Source organism: Oryx dammah, unplaced genomic scaffold, assembly GCF_014754425.2.
Source record: "Oryx dammah isolate SB20612 unplaced genomic scaffold, SCBI_Odam_1.1 HiC_scaffold_25, whole genome shotgun sequence".
In the NCBI taxonomy this organism is placed as follows: domain Eukaryota; kingdom Metazoa; phylum Chordata; class Mammalia; order Artiodactyla; family Bovidae; genus Oryx; species Oryx dammah.
This window is the reverse complement of record NW_024070209.1, coordinates 30,301,120-30,316,992: the sequence shown is the minus strand read 5'-3', so window position 1 is coordinate 30,316,992 and position 15,873 is coordinate 30,301,120. Positions and strand designations below refer to the sequence as shown.

Genomic DNA, 15,873 nt, shown 5'->3' with positions numbered 1-15,873 from the left:
CCCAGCCTCATTTCCTAAAATAGTCAAAAGGAAAACACTTTATTCAAGGCAGAGTTGTCTCTTCACTCTTTCTTATAATTCTACATGCATTCATTTCTCTGCCTTTTATTAGGCTATTCTACTCTCCTGAATGCCTACTCTCCACACTTATCTATATCCTACAAATCATTCAAGACCTATTTAAAAGCCCCACATCACTGAGAAAGGATTTGTGGAGAACTCCAACTACAAACGATTTCTTGCATTTCCTAGCCACTCCTAGGACTTAACTGTCTGTGCCACTTATCTTAGCATTTGATTTACATGCCACTCATCTTGGTATTTGATTTATATGCCATGTATTTTAGTATTTGATTTATCTGTCACATATTTTAGCTTTTGATTTACCTACCATCTTATTGTATGCCATTCTATTATTCCATACAGAAACATCTTGCTTCAATAAGATTGTCACCTCTTTAAGACAAGGACTATCACTTTTTTGGTATCACTGAGACCACACAGCACAGTGTTAGACCCAAAATACCCCTCAAATTTATAGAATTAACTATCTGTTTGAGATTAATTTAACTGAATAAAAACTCATCATAGTATTTCTTATCATTTTGCTTACTTTCTCCTATAAATGCAATTAATCAATCCAAAGTCTAAAAGGTGAGTACAGTACCTTATCATACTGACAGACAATTACATTATCCATATCAAACAGGTCTGGCACATCTTGCTCACTAACGTCATCTCCAGAATTTAAAGGGTCCTAAAGATGAAAGATAGTCACATTAATGAATTTTATGATACTCTGAATTTTTTAAAGATAGAGGGACATATTCTGTCTCTCCAAGTGCAAAGAATAGTACTGTACTTAAAAGTCAAACAGCCTCAGTTTGACTCCCAGTTTGGCCACTCAACAACCACAAGACTGACCTTTTTGGCAAGCTATTAAAACTCCTCATATCTCAGTTTTCTCATTTGCAAAATGAGAACAGTAATAAGAGCCATAGGGCAGTGGAATGTTAAATAACAAAAGGCAATACAATTTAGTATAGTACCCAGCACATATGTAGGCAAAGGCGAAGTCGCTCAGTCGAGTCCGACTCTTTGCGACCCCATGGACTGTAGCCCACCAGGCTCCTCCATCCATGGAATTTTCTAGGCAAGAGTACTGGAGTGGGGTGCCATTTCCTTCTCCAGAGACATATGTAAGGTCACCATAAATGATAGCTAATAACACGTATGCTTCTTAATTATCACATTCCACAAAGATTTCATGGCATATATTAGGATTAGAGCAGATACATTATGCTTCTACCCTGGATGCCTTCTTTAACTTCACTCCCATCCCTTCAAACTCCCACTATCTCTAGTTAAGACTAACAAATATAGTAACTGATTCCTAAATACTTAATACTGATTTACATTGCAGCTTAAGGTCAAAAGCTTAAATACAAGTACAAATACAAGTAAGTCTCACTTTAAAGACTAAAGACAGCGTTGATCTGAACTGTTATTCCTCTTGATTCCGAAGTATATTAGAGCACAAATGCTATAAATTTTTAAAACTTTCAACTCAAAAATAATCCTTACTTCTTCCACAAGGTCTATCTCAGGGTCTTCATTATCACTACTGTTCACACTTGAATCTTCATTTGATACACTGCCAGTTTCTTCTTCAGGTACCTTCAGGTCTCCTGCACCAATAATCCCTAGCAATCCGTTCTCATCTACATCTCTTGTATTTCCTGTTTCATCATTGGAAGATGTATCTCCAGTTCCACCTATTTGAATTATCTCATTAATGTCACCATCAGTTACCTGAATGCTCAAATCCATCTGAGAACTGGAATCCTAAAAACAGAAAGAAATGCAATAAAGTTTTGTAAGTCAGTATAAAAGGAAAGTATACAAAAGTCAAAATAAAAGGAAAGTATACAAAGGAAGTATACAAAACACTGAATCAGCAAAATATAAAATTATATAAACATTTCACAAGTGGCTTCTTAAACTATATTTCACCTGGTCAGGTGATGTTCCCTAATTTTGAATTTTAGAACACTGCTATAGGAGGAGCCGGGTGGGCTGCCGTCTCTGGGGTCACACAGAGTCGGACACGACTGATGCGACTTAGCAGCAGCAGCAGCAGCATTTCTATGTAATATGGGGATAAATTTATATTTAAATTGTAAATAAACTTGCAGTCATACATAGACAGAAATCAGTTGTCTGCTTTCAGGTAATATTTATCAGTTTTTATACATTTCTAATTAAAAAAAGATATGCAACAAGCAACAGAGGTTAACTGTATAGCACAGGGAACTATAGTCAATATCTTATGATAACCTATAATGGAAAATAATTTCAAAATTAACATGTTTATACTTATAACATGTGTCACATACACAAAAAAGAATTCTACTTTCTTTTTGCCAGTTTTTCTAAATGTCCTATTGACATCTAATAACAACCTATGAGATACAAAATTTTAAATATATTTGTGTAGGATATGATTAATATAAATATAAATCTATTACATTTAAATTATAAATGACATCATTTCAAGATGTTCTTATTCTTATTTTTTCTGCATTTGATAAAATATTCTCAGAGAAATGATCATATATCTCACTATGATTATATATTTTTTTCTTTTCCCTTATATTTCTTCTGATATTCTAGTGGTTTATGATGTCTATCTTCTCAGTGAACTGTACCTTTTATTATTAAAAATATTCATCTTTGTTTCATTTACAATAAATAATTTTTTAAAAAAAGAAAGCCCAGAAAAAAAAGTATCAGCTTTTATACAAACTAATTTAAAATTAAATAATATCTCTAAAGTTTTAACTGTTTTACTTTAAACAACAATGAAGTAGAAAGGACAAGTAACATCACGTTTAATGGATAAATAAAAATATAAAGGACTGTACTAACTAGAATAAGCCAAACCCTAAAAGAAAATATAAATATAAACTGACACAAATGAAAAGATTAACAGACAAATCCACAATCATAGTTGGAGAATTCAACATTCCTCTCCATAGTAATTAATTTAAAAAGCAGAATGAAATTCAGTAAGAATGTAGAAAACCTGAACAACACAATGAACCAACATAACCTAACTGGCATTTATAGAAAACTCTACTCCCAAAGAGCTAAATGCACATTCTTTTCAAGAGCACAAAGAATGTTCACAAGATATATCATATTCTGAACCATCAAACAAACTTTGACAAATGTAACACACACAAAGTATATGTTCACTTAGTAAAAGGAATTATACCAGAAATCAGTAATGGAAAGATCTGGAAAATCCTCAAATACTTACAAATTAAACAACACACTTCTAAATACCCATGGGTCAAAGAATATGTCACAAGGAAAATTAAAACATAATTTTAACTGAATGCAAACAAAACCACGACATTTTAAAACTTGAAAGTGAAAGTGAAGTCGCTCAGTCGTGTCCGACTCTTTGCGACCCCATGGACTGCAGCCTAAGCAAGTCTCAAATCAGTGACCTAAAATTCCACTGTAAGAAACTAAAATGAGAAGACCAAATTAAGCTCATTGCAAACAGGGAAATAATAAAAAGGAGCAGAGTTTTTACATGAAATTAAAGTTGATATCAGTTCAAAACAGGCTGTTAACAACTTTAACCACAAAGAAAACATGGAATACACACAAAAGAAATGAGAAAGGAATCAAAATGTGTCATTACAAAAAATCAACTACACACAAAAGAATATAATAAGGGAAGAAATGAAGGTCAAAAAAGCTAAAAGACACACAGAAAATAACAAAATAGCAAGAATAACTCCTCCCCTATCTGTAATTACTTTAAAGGTAAATAGATTAAATTCCCTAATCAAAAGTAACAGTTTGGCAGAATGGATAAACAGTACCCAGCAATATGCTGTCTACAAGAGACTCATCTTAAATTGAAGGACACACACAGGTCAAAAGTAAAACTATGGAAAAAGATATTCCATGCAAATAGTAACCACAAGAGTTGGGGAAACTATGCTAATATCAGACAAAGTACACTTTAAGTCAAACACTGTCAAAAACAAAGAAATTATGATAAAAGGATCAATTCATCATACATGCACCAAACATCAGAGCTCCTAAATATATGCAACAAAAAGGGAGAAATAGCTCTGCAATAATAGTAGGACATTTCAATACTCCACTTTCAATAATGAATAGAACCACCAGACAGAATATCAATAAGGAAATAAAGTACTTGAACATGACAGACTAATTACACCTAACAAACATAAACAAAATTTGCAAAACAGCTGGACATACATTTTTCTTAAGTTCACACAGAACATTCTCCAGGACAGGCTGGTAAGTTAGGCCACAAAAAAGACTGAAATCATACAAAGTATCTTTTTTGATCACAATGGAATGAAACCAGAAATAAAAGCAGAAGGAAACCCAGAAAATCTACAAGACACAGAAGTTAAACAACAGTCTAAAAAAAATCAATGGATCAAAGAGGAAATCAAAGGAATCAGAATTTTTTGCAAAAGATAAAAAATATCTTCAGACAAATGAAAATACAACACACCAAAACATATGGGATGCTGCAAAACAGTGCTCAGAGGGAAACTGATAGCTGTAAATGTTTGCATTAAAAAAAGTAGATAGATCTCAAATTATTAAAAATAATTGATGCTTTAGAACTGTGGTGTTAGAGAAGACTCTTGAGAATCCCTTGGACTGCAAGGAGATCCAACCAGTCCATTCTGAACGAGATCAACCCTGGGATTTCTTTGGAAGGAATGATGCTAAAGCTGAAACTCCGGTACTTTGGCCACCTCATGAGAAGATTTGACTCACTGGAAAAGACTCTGATGCTGGGAGGGATTGGGGGCAGGAGGAGAAAGGGATGACCGAGGATGAGATGGCTGGATGGCATCACAGACTCGACGGACGTGAGTCTGAGTGAACTCTGGGAGATGGTAATGAACAGGGAGGCCTGGCGTGCTGCGATTCATGGGGTCGCAAAGAGTCAGACACGACTGAGCAACTGAACTGAACTGAACTGAACTGAGAAAAAGAAGAACAAATAAAGCCCAAAGCTAGCAGAAGGAAGGAAATAATACCAAGTAAAGCAAAGATAAAGAAAAAGAAAACAATAGAGAAAATAAAATCAGGAGTTATTTCTTCAAAAAGATCAATAAAATTGATAAATATATGACTCAACTGATAAAGAAAACTACAATCAGAAGTAATGAAAATTTACTACTGATTTTACAGAAATAATAAGAATTATAACAGAATACTATGACTAACTGCATGCCAACAAGCTGGATATCCTAAATGAAATGAACTAATTCCTAAAAACACACAACCTGCCAAGATTGAATCATGAAGAAAGAGAAAATATACACAGACTTATAACCAATTATGAGATTGAATTAGTCATCAAAAATCTCTCAACAAAGAAATGCCCAGGACCAGATGGCTTCACTAAAGAATTCTACTAAACATTTATAACCTCAATCCTCAAAAATCCTCAAGAAGGGAATTTCCTAATGGTCCAGTGATTAGGACTCTGAGTTCTCACTGCAAGGGCTAGGTTCAACCCCCAATCAGGGAACTAAGATCCCACAAGAGGCACAGCACAGCCAAAATAAAAAAATCCTCAACAAAATACTAACAAAATTCAATATCACATTAAAAGGATCATATACCATGGCCAAGTCAGATTTATTCCTGAAATGCAAAAGTGGTTCAAAACATGAAAAATTAACACATTAACAGAATGAAGAGGTGGAAAAAACTATACAATCATCTAAATTAATGCAGAAAAAGCATTTGAAAAATTCAACACTTTTTCATGATTTAAAAGAATTCAAACTAGGAGTAGAAAGAAATTGCCTCAACGTAATAAATGCAAACTATGAGAAGACCTCAGCTAATACAATGATGAAAAGAAAGCTTTTCCTTTTCATCCAAGGTGCCCTGCCCACTCTTGCTACTTCTATTCAATAAATCCTAGCTAGGACAATCAAGCAGGATAAAGAAATAAAAGGCATCCAAATTGAAAACGAAGAAGTAAAACCGGCTCTGTTTGCAGATGACATCTTATTATGTACAAAACCCCAAAAGTTTCATTCTCACACACATATACGCACACATACAATGTTAGAACAAATTCAGCAAAAGGTACAGCATACAAAAAAAATAAGAAAATTAGTTGTATTTCTATGCATTAACAACCTGAACACAAAGCAAGCAATTCCATTTACAATACCATCAAACAGAATGCTAAGGAGTAAACACAACCAAAGAGGAAAATGACTTGTCCACTAAAAAATACAAAACACTGCAAAGAAGTCAAAAATGACACTACTAAATGGGAATAAATTCTTCATTCCTGGGTTAGAAGAGTTAATATTGAATATTAAAATATTGATACTACCCAAAGGCATCTAAGTGGAAAAGGAAATGGCAACCCACTCCAGTGTTCTTGCCTAGAAAATCCTGGGGACAGAGGAACATGGTGGGCTGCTGTCCATGGGGTTGCACAGAGTCGGACACAGCTGAAGTGACTCAGCATGCATGCAAAGGTTAAGATTCAATGCAATCCCTATCAAAATCCAAATGACATTTTTGGTGTGAATGGAATAATCCATCTTGAAATTCATATGGAACCTCAAAGGATGTTGAATAACAAAAACAGTCTTGAAAAAGAAAATATAAGCTGGAGGTCCCATATATCCTGACTTCAAAGCTTAATATAAAACTACAGTAGTCAAAAACAGTATATTTGCATAAAGACAGAAAAAAGACCAGTGAAACAGGGAACCCAGAAATAAACTCTCACATGTATGGTCAAATGATTTTCAATAAAAATAACAAGAATGTTAAACAAGGAAACAACAGTCTTTTCAACAAATGTTAAGAAAAGTAAATATCTACATGCAAAGGAATGAAGCTGAACCCTTACCTTACACCATATACAAAAATTAACTCAAAATGGATTAAAAACTAAAACATAAGACCTAAAACTGCAAGACTCAGAAAAAAATCATAGAGGAGGATCTTCATGACAGTGAATTTGGGAATGATTTCTTAGATATGATATCAAAAGCACAGGCAAAAAGAAAAAAAGATAAAACAGACTTCATCAAAATTAAAACCTTTGTGTATCAAAGGATACTATCAACAAAGTGAAGAAACCCACAAAATAGGAGAAAATATTTGCAAATTATGTATCTGAAACAGATTTCATATACAGAACATATTTTAAAAACTCTACACTGAACAACAGGCTGGATGAAGCACAAGCTGGAAACAAAGCTGCCGGGAGAAATATCAATAACCTCAGATATGCAGATGACACCACCGTTACAGTCAAAAGCAAGAGGAACTAAAGAGCCTCTTGTTGAAAGTGAAAGAGGAGAGTGAAAAAGTTGGCTTAAAACTCAACATTCAGAAAACTAAGATCATGGCATCTGGTCCCATCACTTCATGGGAAATAGATGGGGAAACAGTGGAAACAGTGCCAGACTATTTTGGGGGGCTCCAAAATCACTGCAGATAGTGACTGCAGCCATGAAATTAAAAGACACTTGCTCCTTGGAAGAAAAGCTATAACCAACATAGACAGCATATTAAAAAGCAAAGACATTACTTTGCCAACAAAGGTCAGTCTAGTCAAAGCTATGGTTTTTCCAGTAGTCATGTATGAATGTGAGGGTTAGACCATAAACAAAGCTGAGAGCCAAAGAATTCATGCTTTTGAACTGTGGTGTTGGAGAAGACTCTTCAGAGTCCCTTGGACAGCAACGAGAGCCAACCAATTCATCCTAAAGGAAATCAGTCCTGAATATTCTTTGGAAGGACTGATGCTGAAGCTCAAACTCCAATACTTTGGCTGCCTGATGTGAAAAGCCAACTCATTAGAAAAGACCCTGATGCTGGGAAAGATTGAAGGCGGGAGGAAAAGGGGATGACAGAGGATGAGATGGTTGGATGGCATCACTGACTCAATGGACATGAGTTTGAACAAACTTCGGGAGATAGTGAAGAACAGGGAAGCCTGGCATGCTGCAGTTCATGGGGTCCCAAAGAGTCAGACACAACTTAGTGATTAAACAACAATAATCATAATGGCAGGGTATATCTTCTTTAATTCTTAACAGTAATTGAATCTAAGTATCTCCCATAAAGCAATTGCAATGATTATTTATTACCTAGCTATGTACAAGATCATGTCATGCCACTCTACTCTTACCTGGGGTGAAATATATCTCAACATATTTTGACAAATATAAAAAACAGTATTTTCTTAAATTTGCTTTTGCCTATAAAGAAATAAAAACATCACATCCGGTCAGTTCAGTCACTGAGTCATATCCAACTTTGCAACCCCATGGAGTGCAGCACACCAGGCCTCCCTGTCCATCACCAATCTCAGAGTTTACTCAAACTCATGTCCGTTGAGTCAGTGATGCCATCCAACCATCTCATCCTGTCTTCACCTTCTCCTCCCGCCTTCAGTCTTTCCCAGCATCAGAGTCTTTTCAAATGAGTCAGTTCTTCACATCAGGTGGTCAAAGTGTGGAGTCTGAGCTTCAGCATCAGTCCTTCCAATCAATATTCAGGACTGATCTCCTTTAGGATGGACTGGTTGGATCTCCTTGCAGTCCAAGGGACTCTCAAGAATCTTCTTCAACACCACAGTTTAGTTCAAAAGCATCAATTCTTCAGTGCTCAGCTTTCCTTATAATCCAACTCTCACATCTATACATGACCACTGGAAAAACCATAGCCTTGACTAGACGGAAATTTGTTGGCAAAAAAAAGTCTCTGCTTTTTAATATGCTATCTAGGTTGGTCATAACTTTTCTCCCCAGGGGTAAGCGTCTTTTAATTTCATGGCTGCAGTCACCATCTGCAGTGATTTTGGAGCCCCCCGAAAAGTAAAGTCTGTCACCGTTTCCACTGTTTCCCCATCTATTTCCCATGAAGTGATGGGACCAGATGCCATGATCTTAGCTTTCTGAATGTTGAGCTTTAAGCCAACTTTTGCACTCTCTTCCACTTTCATCAAGAGTCTTTTTAGTTCCTCTTCACTTTCTGTCATAAGGGTGGTGTCATCTGCATATCTGAGATTATTGATATTTCTCCCAGCAATCTTGATTCCAGCTTGTGCTTCCTCCAGCCCAGCGTTTCTCATGATGTACTCTGCATAGAAGTGGAATAAGCAGGGTGACAATATACAGCCTTGATGTACTCCTTTTTCTATTTGGAACCAGTCTGTTGTTCCATGTCCAGTTGTAACTGTTGTTTCTTGACCTGCACACAGATTTCTCAGGAGGCAGGCCAGGTGGTCTGGTATTCCTATCTCTTAAAGAATTTTCCACAGTTTGTTGTGATCCACACAGTCAAAGGCTTTGGCATACTCTATATAGCAGAAGTAGAGGTTTTTCTGGAACTCTCTTGCTTTTTCGATGTTGGCAATTTGATCTCTGGTTTCTCTGCCTTTCCTAAATCCAGCTTTAACATCTGGAAGTTCATGGTTCATGTACTGTTGAAGCCTGGCTTGGAGAATTTTGAGCATTATTTTGCTAGTGTGTGAGATGAGTGCAATTGTGCAGTAGTTTGAACATTCTTTGGCATTGCCTTTCTTTGGGACTGGAATGAAAACTGACCTTTCCCAGTCCTGTGGCTACTGCTGAGTTTTAAAATCTCATTAAGAGATTTTATTCATTTAGAAGTATCATATAGTAACTCAAAAAATATGTGCTCAATTATCTAAATCATCAATTCAAATAACTATCAGTATGATAATTTATCAGAATGGATTTGGAATTTTTTAATGTCCCAATAATTCTAATGGGTGTCCCAAGTGCCACTAGGGCGGGAGTGGTAAGAGACGTGGGTTCCACCCCTGGGTCAGGAAGATCCCCAGGAGGAGGGCATGGTGACCAACTGCAGTATTCTTGCCTGGAGAATCCCAACTACAGAGGAGCCTGGCAGACTACAGTCCAGAGGGTCACAAAGAGTCAGACACGACTGAAGCAACTTAGCATGCATGCACACAGTAATTCTCATATTTAGCCAGAGTTGAGAATTATTGAGCCAAATAAACTAGTCACAGATTCTCCCTTTTAAAGTTTATATTCTAATATACATATATATTTTTCCCCTTCGGGTGTTGGGTACATAGATATTAATCAAATATACCTCTCAGTGCACAGAGGTCATTGTAACATATCTTTTAACTACATTATGACAGATACAGGCTTAAGGGGCTATGATGACACAAAAGAGATACATCCAAACTAATAATAAAAGGGGAGTGGGGAGACAGAAAGGTATTAAAATAAAATTTCTGGAGAAAGTAATAAATGGCTAAGTAGGAATTAACCATAAGAAAGGATGGTGGGAGAAAAATCCAGGCACAAAGCTGAGCGGCTAGCAAAACCAGAGAGGCAGGAAACAACAAAGTCAACACAGCTACTTGCTCGTGGTTTGTTGCTTCCCAGTAAAGCAATAGGTATGAAATGAAGGAAGGGTAAGAAAAGCAGACAACAACACGGGGGTCCTTGTGCGCCACACTGAGTGCTGGCCTAGTAGGAGACTGCCAGGTATTTCTCAGCAAAGACAGGGCTACTCAGGATCAGCAGAGATGTGGGGTGTGCAACCATGGGAGGCTAAGTGCACATCCCCCTGAGGGCAGAACGCTTATAGAAAGAAGGAAGTTGGGAAAGCTACAGTAAACAAAGATCCCACTGCTTTTCATTGGTTAAGTTGTTGTCAGGAAACATGAGGGGTCTTTCTTCTAACTGGGCTCTGCCATTGTCACCGGGTGTGAAGAGTGCCCCCTGCAGGTCTCCCAACTGTATCTAATCGAGGTTTCTATTAATGTTTCTTCACAAGGAGTTTAAATTTTATCCTGTAGCTTGATGGGCAGTCAGTGACATGGCAAGCGGCTGTATGCTGGGTAAATCTATGGCAGCCAAGAGGAGCAGAGATTATAGCTAATGTGCACTGAGTTCTTACCATGTGCTAGGAAGTATGCTGCTGAGCACTTCACACTGATTTTCTCACATAATCTTCCCACCATCACAATTCTATGGTAGATACGATTATCTTTATTTACAAATGAGGATATAGTAACTTGCCCAACTCACATAGTTATTAAGGGATATAAAAGGAATCCAAAACATTTCTCATCCCTGAATCTTTTAACCTCTAGGATGGGCGGATTGGGAAAAGTGGAATAAGAACCCATAGAGACTATAAGGCTAGTAATTAGTTGGAAACTATATTATCCCAAGTGAGAGACAATTAGGGTAATAGATGGAGAAGAGGGAATATATTCCAGAAATACTTGGTTTTAAAAGATGTCAAAAATCATGATTCAGTCTTTAAAAGGAATGAAATTCCTATATATGCTACAACATGAATGAACCTTAAAAATGTGCTAAGTAAAATAAACCTGTCACAAAAGCACAAATATTGTATGATACCATTCACAAGGTACCTAGAATAATCAAATTCATAGAAACAGAAAGTAGAAGTTACCAGTAGCTGAATGGAGAGGGTAATGGGAAGTTATTTTCTAATGGGTACAGAATTTCATTTGGGGGATGATGAGAATGTTCGAGAGATGCACAGTAGTGACGGTTGCACAACAATGTAACATACTTAATGCCACTGAACTGTACACCTACAAAATGGTTAAAATGCTAAATCATATGTTATACAGTGGACCCCTGACCAATATAGGTTTGAAATGTGCAGGTCCATTACACATGGATCTTTTTCAATAAATATGTACTACAAGATCTGTGATTGGTTGAATCCATGGATACAGAGGGCTTCCCTTGTGGCTCAGCTGGTAAAGAGTCTGCCTGCAATGAGGGAGATCTGGGTTCAATCCCTGGGTTGGGAAGATCCCCTGGAGAAGGGAAAGAGTACCCACTCCAGTAGAGTCAGACATAACTGAGCGGCTTTCACTTTCATGGATACAGAAGGCTGACTATAAACTTATACGTAGATTTTTCACTGCAGAGAGCTCAGGGTCCCTAACCCCTCTGCTGTTTAAGAGTTCCACTGTATGATAAGAGAACAGACTCTATATGATTTCAATACTTTTAGTTCAGTTCAGTCACTCAGTCGTGTCCAACTGCTACCCCATGTACTGCAGCATGCCAGTCTATCACCAACTCCCAGAGTTTACTTAAATTCATGTCCATCGAGTTAGAGACTGAAGCTCAAGAGAATAACAAGATTGGAAATGCAGTTATCAATACGAACATCATAGTTAAAACCACGATATTGCATGGGACTGCCCACGGAAAACATGAACTAAGAAATGAGGATAGAACCTTTAGGAAACAGGAAGGGCAGATAAAGAGGAGTCATGAAGGAGATAAGAAGAAGCAGTCAGAAAGGTAAATATTTTAAAGAGAAGGTAGCAGAAATAATATTTGGGAGAGGGACAATGAAGATGGTGGGAAGAGAAGCAAGAGATGAAAAGGAGCTGGGGAAGATACACCATCATACCCATTTCTCTCCTTCTACTTTTGGGAGTTACAATGAAAATCCGAGTTCCTAATTTTCTATAGCACTGTAAGATTAGAAAACAAAATTCTTCCACTGAGGAAAAACTTAACATAGTAATATACAATAATATACACCTTAAAATAGGAGCATGTCAAACACTGTCAGGAATATATTTTATGCAACAGTAATGATGTTAAACCTACATAAAAACTTAAGATCTTTGGCAGTCTACACAGGAAAAGCAGGCTAACTGTACATGAAGGGCTAACTGTAACTTGTTTTCAGCGATAAGAATTTCTGAAAGCTACTTATAAAGAGTTATTTCTAAACTTTTTTGAAAATTATATTAGTATAAATTTTACCAGATTACTATTTTAAGATATCCTATGGAAAAAAATTTTAATAAGTTAAATTCCTTTCAATGTTTGTGTTTTAAATACAGATATATTTTAAAATCAACAAGTTGTATGAACCATTATCCAATATGTCACATGCCCATAAAGCATAACAGCACTAACCTAAATCTTATGGTGACAGAAGCTATTAAAAACTCCATATACATCTCTGATAACTCTAAAAATTATGAGGCTGGTTTTATGCCCAGTTTACGGACAGTCACTGAATTTTAAAGAGCAACAATACATAGTTTGCTTTTAAAAGGCAAACCTGGAATTTGAACCTGTTGTGCCTCTAAAGCTTAAGCTCTTAACCACTACCCTCTAAACAATCCTCGCTTAATCTTCCTTAACTGATCTACTTCTCCATATCAGAACAAAGTACAAGATGACATCTAATAGGTGACAGTAGAATAAGTCCTTGAATCATCACTCCAGAAATCTTTAAAGTTCAGAGTCCAGGAAGAAAATGCCAATAAAATTATAAGTGATGAAAACACTTATAGTCATTTTCTCTCAAAATCATCTGTTTCATAATTAGGAATTTATCCTACATTTCTTAAATTTTATATGGTTTGTGAAAATATGATAAAAAAATGCTCAAAAAGTATTTTACCCTTGGTGTGAGTACTTAGTCACTCAGTTATGTATGACTCTTTGCAACCCTATGGACTGTAGCCTGCCAGATTCCTTTGTCCGTGGGGATTCTCCAGGCAAGAATACTGGAGTGGGTTGTCATTCCCTCCTCCAGGGGATCCTCCCAACCCAGGGATCAAACTCAGGTCTGCTGCACTGCATGTGAATTCTTTACCATCTGAGTCACTAGAGAAGCCCTTAACACATTATACCAAACTAAACTAAAACCACTTGCTAAAAGATTTTAAACAGGGTTCATCAAACATCTGAATAATGAGTTGAATGGTTCCTGATAAACATGTTATTTGTTCGTTATCCTTCACTGTACCCTATAGCATACCTTGGGCTTCCCTGGTGGCTCAGACAATAAAGAATCCAGCCGCAATGCAAGAGACCTGGGTTTGATCCCTGGGTTGGGAAGATCCTCTGGAGAAGGGAACGGCTACCCACTCCAGACTAGATCTGATACACAGAGTGCCTGATGAACTATGGATGGAGGTTAGTGACACTGTACAGGAGACAGGGATCAAGACCATCCCCATGGAAAAGAAATGCAAAAAAGCAAAATGGCCATCTGAGGAGGCCTTACAAATAGCTGTGAAAAGAAGAGAGGCGAAAAGCAAAGGAGAAAAGGAAAGATATTCCCATTTGAATGCAGAGTTCCAAAGAATAGCAAGGAGAGATAAGAAAGCCTTCCTCAGTGATTAATGCAAAGAAATAGAGGAAAACAACAGAATGGAAAAGTCTCTTCAAGAAAATTAGAGATATCAAGGAACATTTCATGCAAAGATGGGCTCGCTAAAGGACAGAAATGGTATGGACCTAACAGAAACAGAAGATATTAAGAAGGGGTGGCAAGAATACACAGAAGAACTGTACAAAAAAGATCTTCACGACCCAGATAATCACGATGGTATGATCACTCATCTAGAGCCAGACACCCTGGAATGTGAAGTCAACTGGGCCTTAGGAAGCATCACTAAGAACAAAGCTAAAGAAGGGGATGGAATTCCAGTTGAGCTATTTCAAATCCTGAAAGATGATGCTGTCAAAGTGCTATACTCAATATGCCAGGAAATTTGGAAAACTCAGCAGTGGCCACAGGACTGGAAAAGGTCAGTTTTCATTCCAATCCCAAAGAAAGGCAATGCCAAAGAATGCTCAAACTACCGAACAACTGCACTCATCTCACACACTAGTAAAGTAATGCTCAGAATTCTCCAAGCCTGGCTTCAGCAATACACGAACTGTGAACTTCCAGATGTTCAAGCTGGTTTTAGAAAAGGCAGAGGAACCAGAGATCAAATTGCCAACATCCATTGGATCATAGAAAAAGGAACAGAGCTCCAGAAAAACATCTATTTCTGCTTTATTGACCATGCCAAAGCCTTTGACAGTGTGGATCACAATAAACTGGAAAATTCTGAAAGAGATGGGAATAACAGACCACCTGACCTGCCTCTTGAGAAACCTGTATGCAGGCCAGGAAGCAACAGTTAGAACTGGACATGGAACAACAGACTGGTTCCAAATAGGAAAAGGAGTACATCAAGGCTGTATATTGGCACCCTGCTTATTTACCTTCTATGCAGAGTACATCATGAGAAACTCTGGGCTGGAGGAAGCACAAGCTGGAATCAAGATTGCCGGGAGAAGTATCAATAATCTCAGATACGCAGATGACACCACTCTTATGGCAGAAAGTGAAGAGGAACTAAAGAGGCTCTTGATGAAAGTGAAAGAGGAGTGAAAAGTTGGCTTAAAGCTCAATATTCAGAAAGCTAAGATCATGGCATCTGGTCCCATCACTTCATGGGAAATAGATGGGGAAACAGTGGAAACAGTGTCAGACTTTATTTTTGGGGGCTCCAAAATCACTGCAGATGGTGATTGCAACCATGAAATTAAAAGACGCTTACTCCTTGGAAGGAAAGTTATGACCAACCTATGGTCATGTATGGATGTGAGAGTTGGACTGTGAAGAAAGCCGAGTGCCGAAGAATTGATGCTTTTGAACTGTGGTGTTGGAGAAGACTCTTGAGAGTCCCTTGGACTGCAAGGAGATCCAACCAGTCCATTCTGAAGGAGATCAGTCCTGGGTGTTCATTGGAAGGAATGATGCTAAAGCTGAAACTCCAATACTTTGGCCACCTCATGCGAAGAGTTGACTCCTTGGAAAAGACCCTGATGCTGGGAGGGACTGGGGGCAGAAGGAGAAGGGGACGACAGAGGATGAGATGGCTGGATGGCACCACTGACTCAAAGGACATGAGTTTGGGTAAACTCTGGGAGTTGGTGATGGATAGGTAGG

General features: G+C 37.4%; 1 protein-coding gene across 1 annotated transcript in view; it reads right to left on the bottom strand.

Annotated features, from left to right (window-relative positions):
* GTF2A1L (general transcription factor IIA subunit 1 like) overlaps positions 1 to 15,873 on the bottom strand; it is a 46,065-nt gene that overhangs the window by 12,086 nt on the left and 18,106 nt on the right. The window contains exons 6-7 of the mRNA XM_040224768.1: positions 1,585 to 1,845; positions 668 to 757 (exon numbers count right to left, since the gene is read on the bottom strand). Coding sequence (XP_040080702.1) covers positions 668 to 757; positions 1,585 to 1,845 — 351 coding nt within the window. The remainder of the gene's footprint in view (positions 1 to 667; positions 758 to 1,584; positions 1,846 to 15,873) is intronic.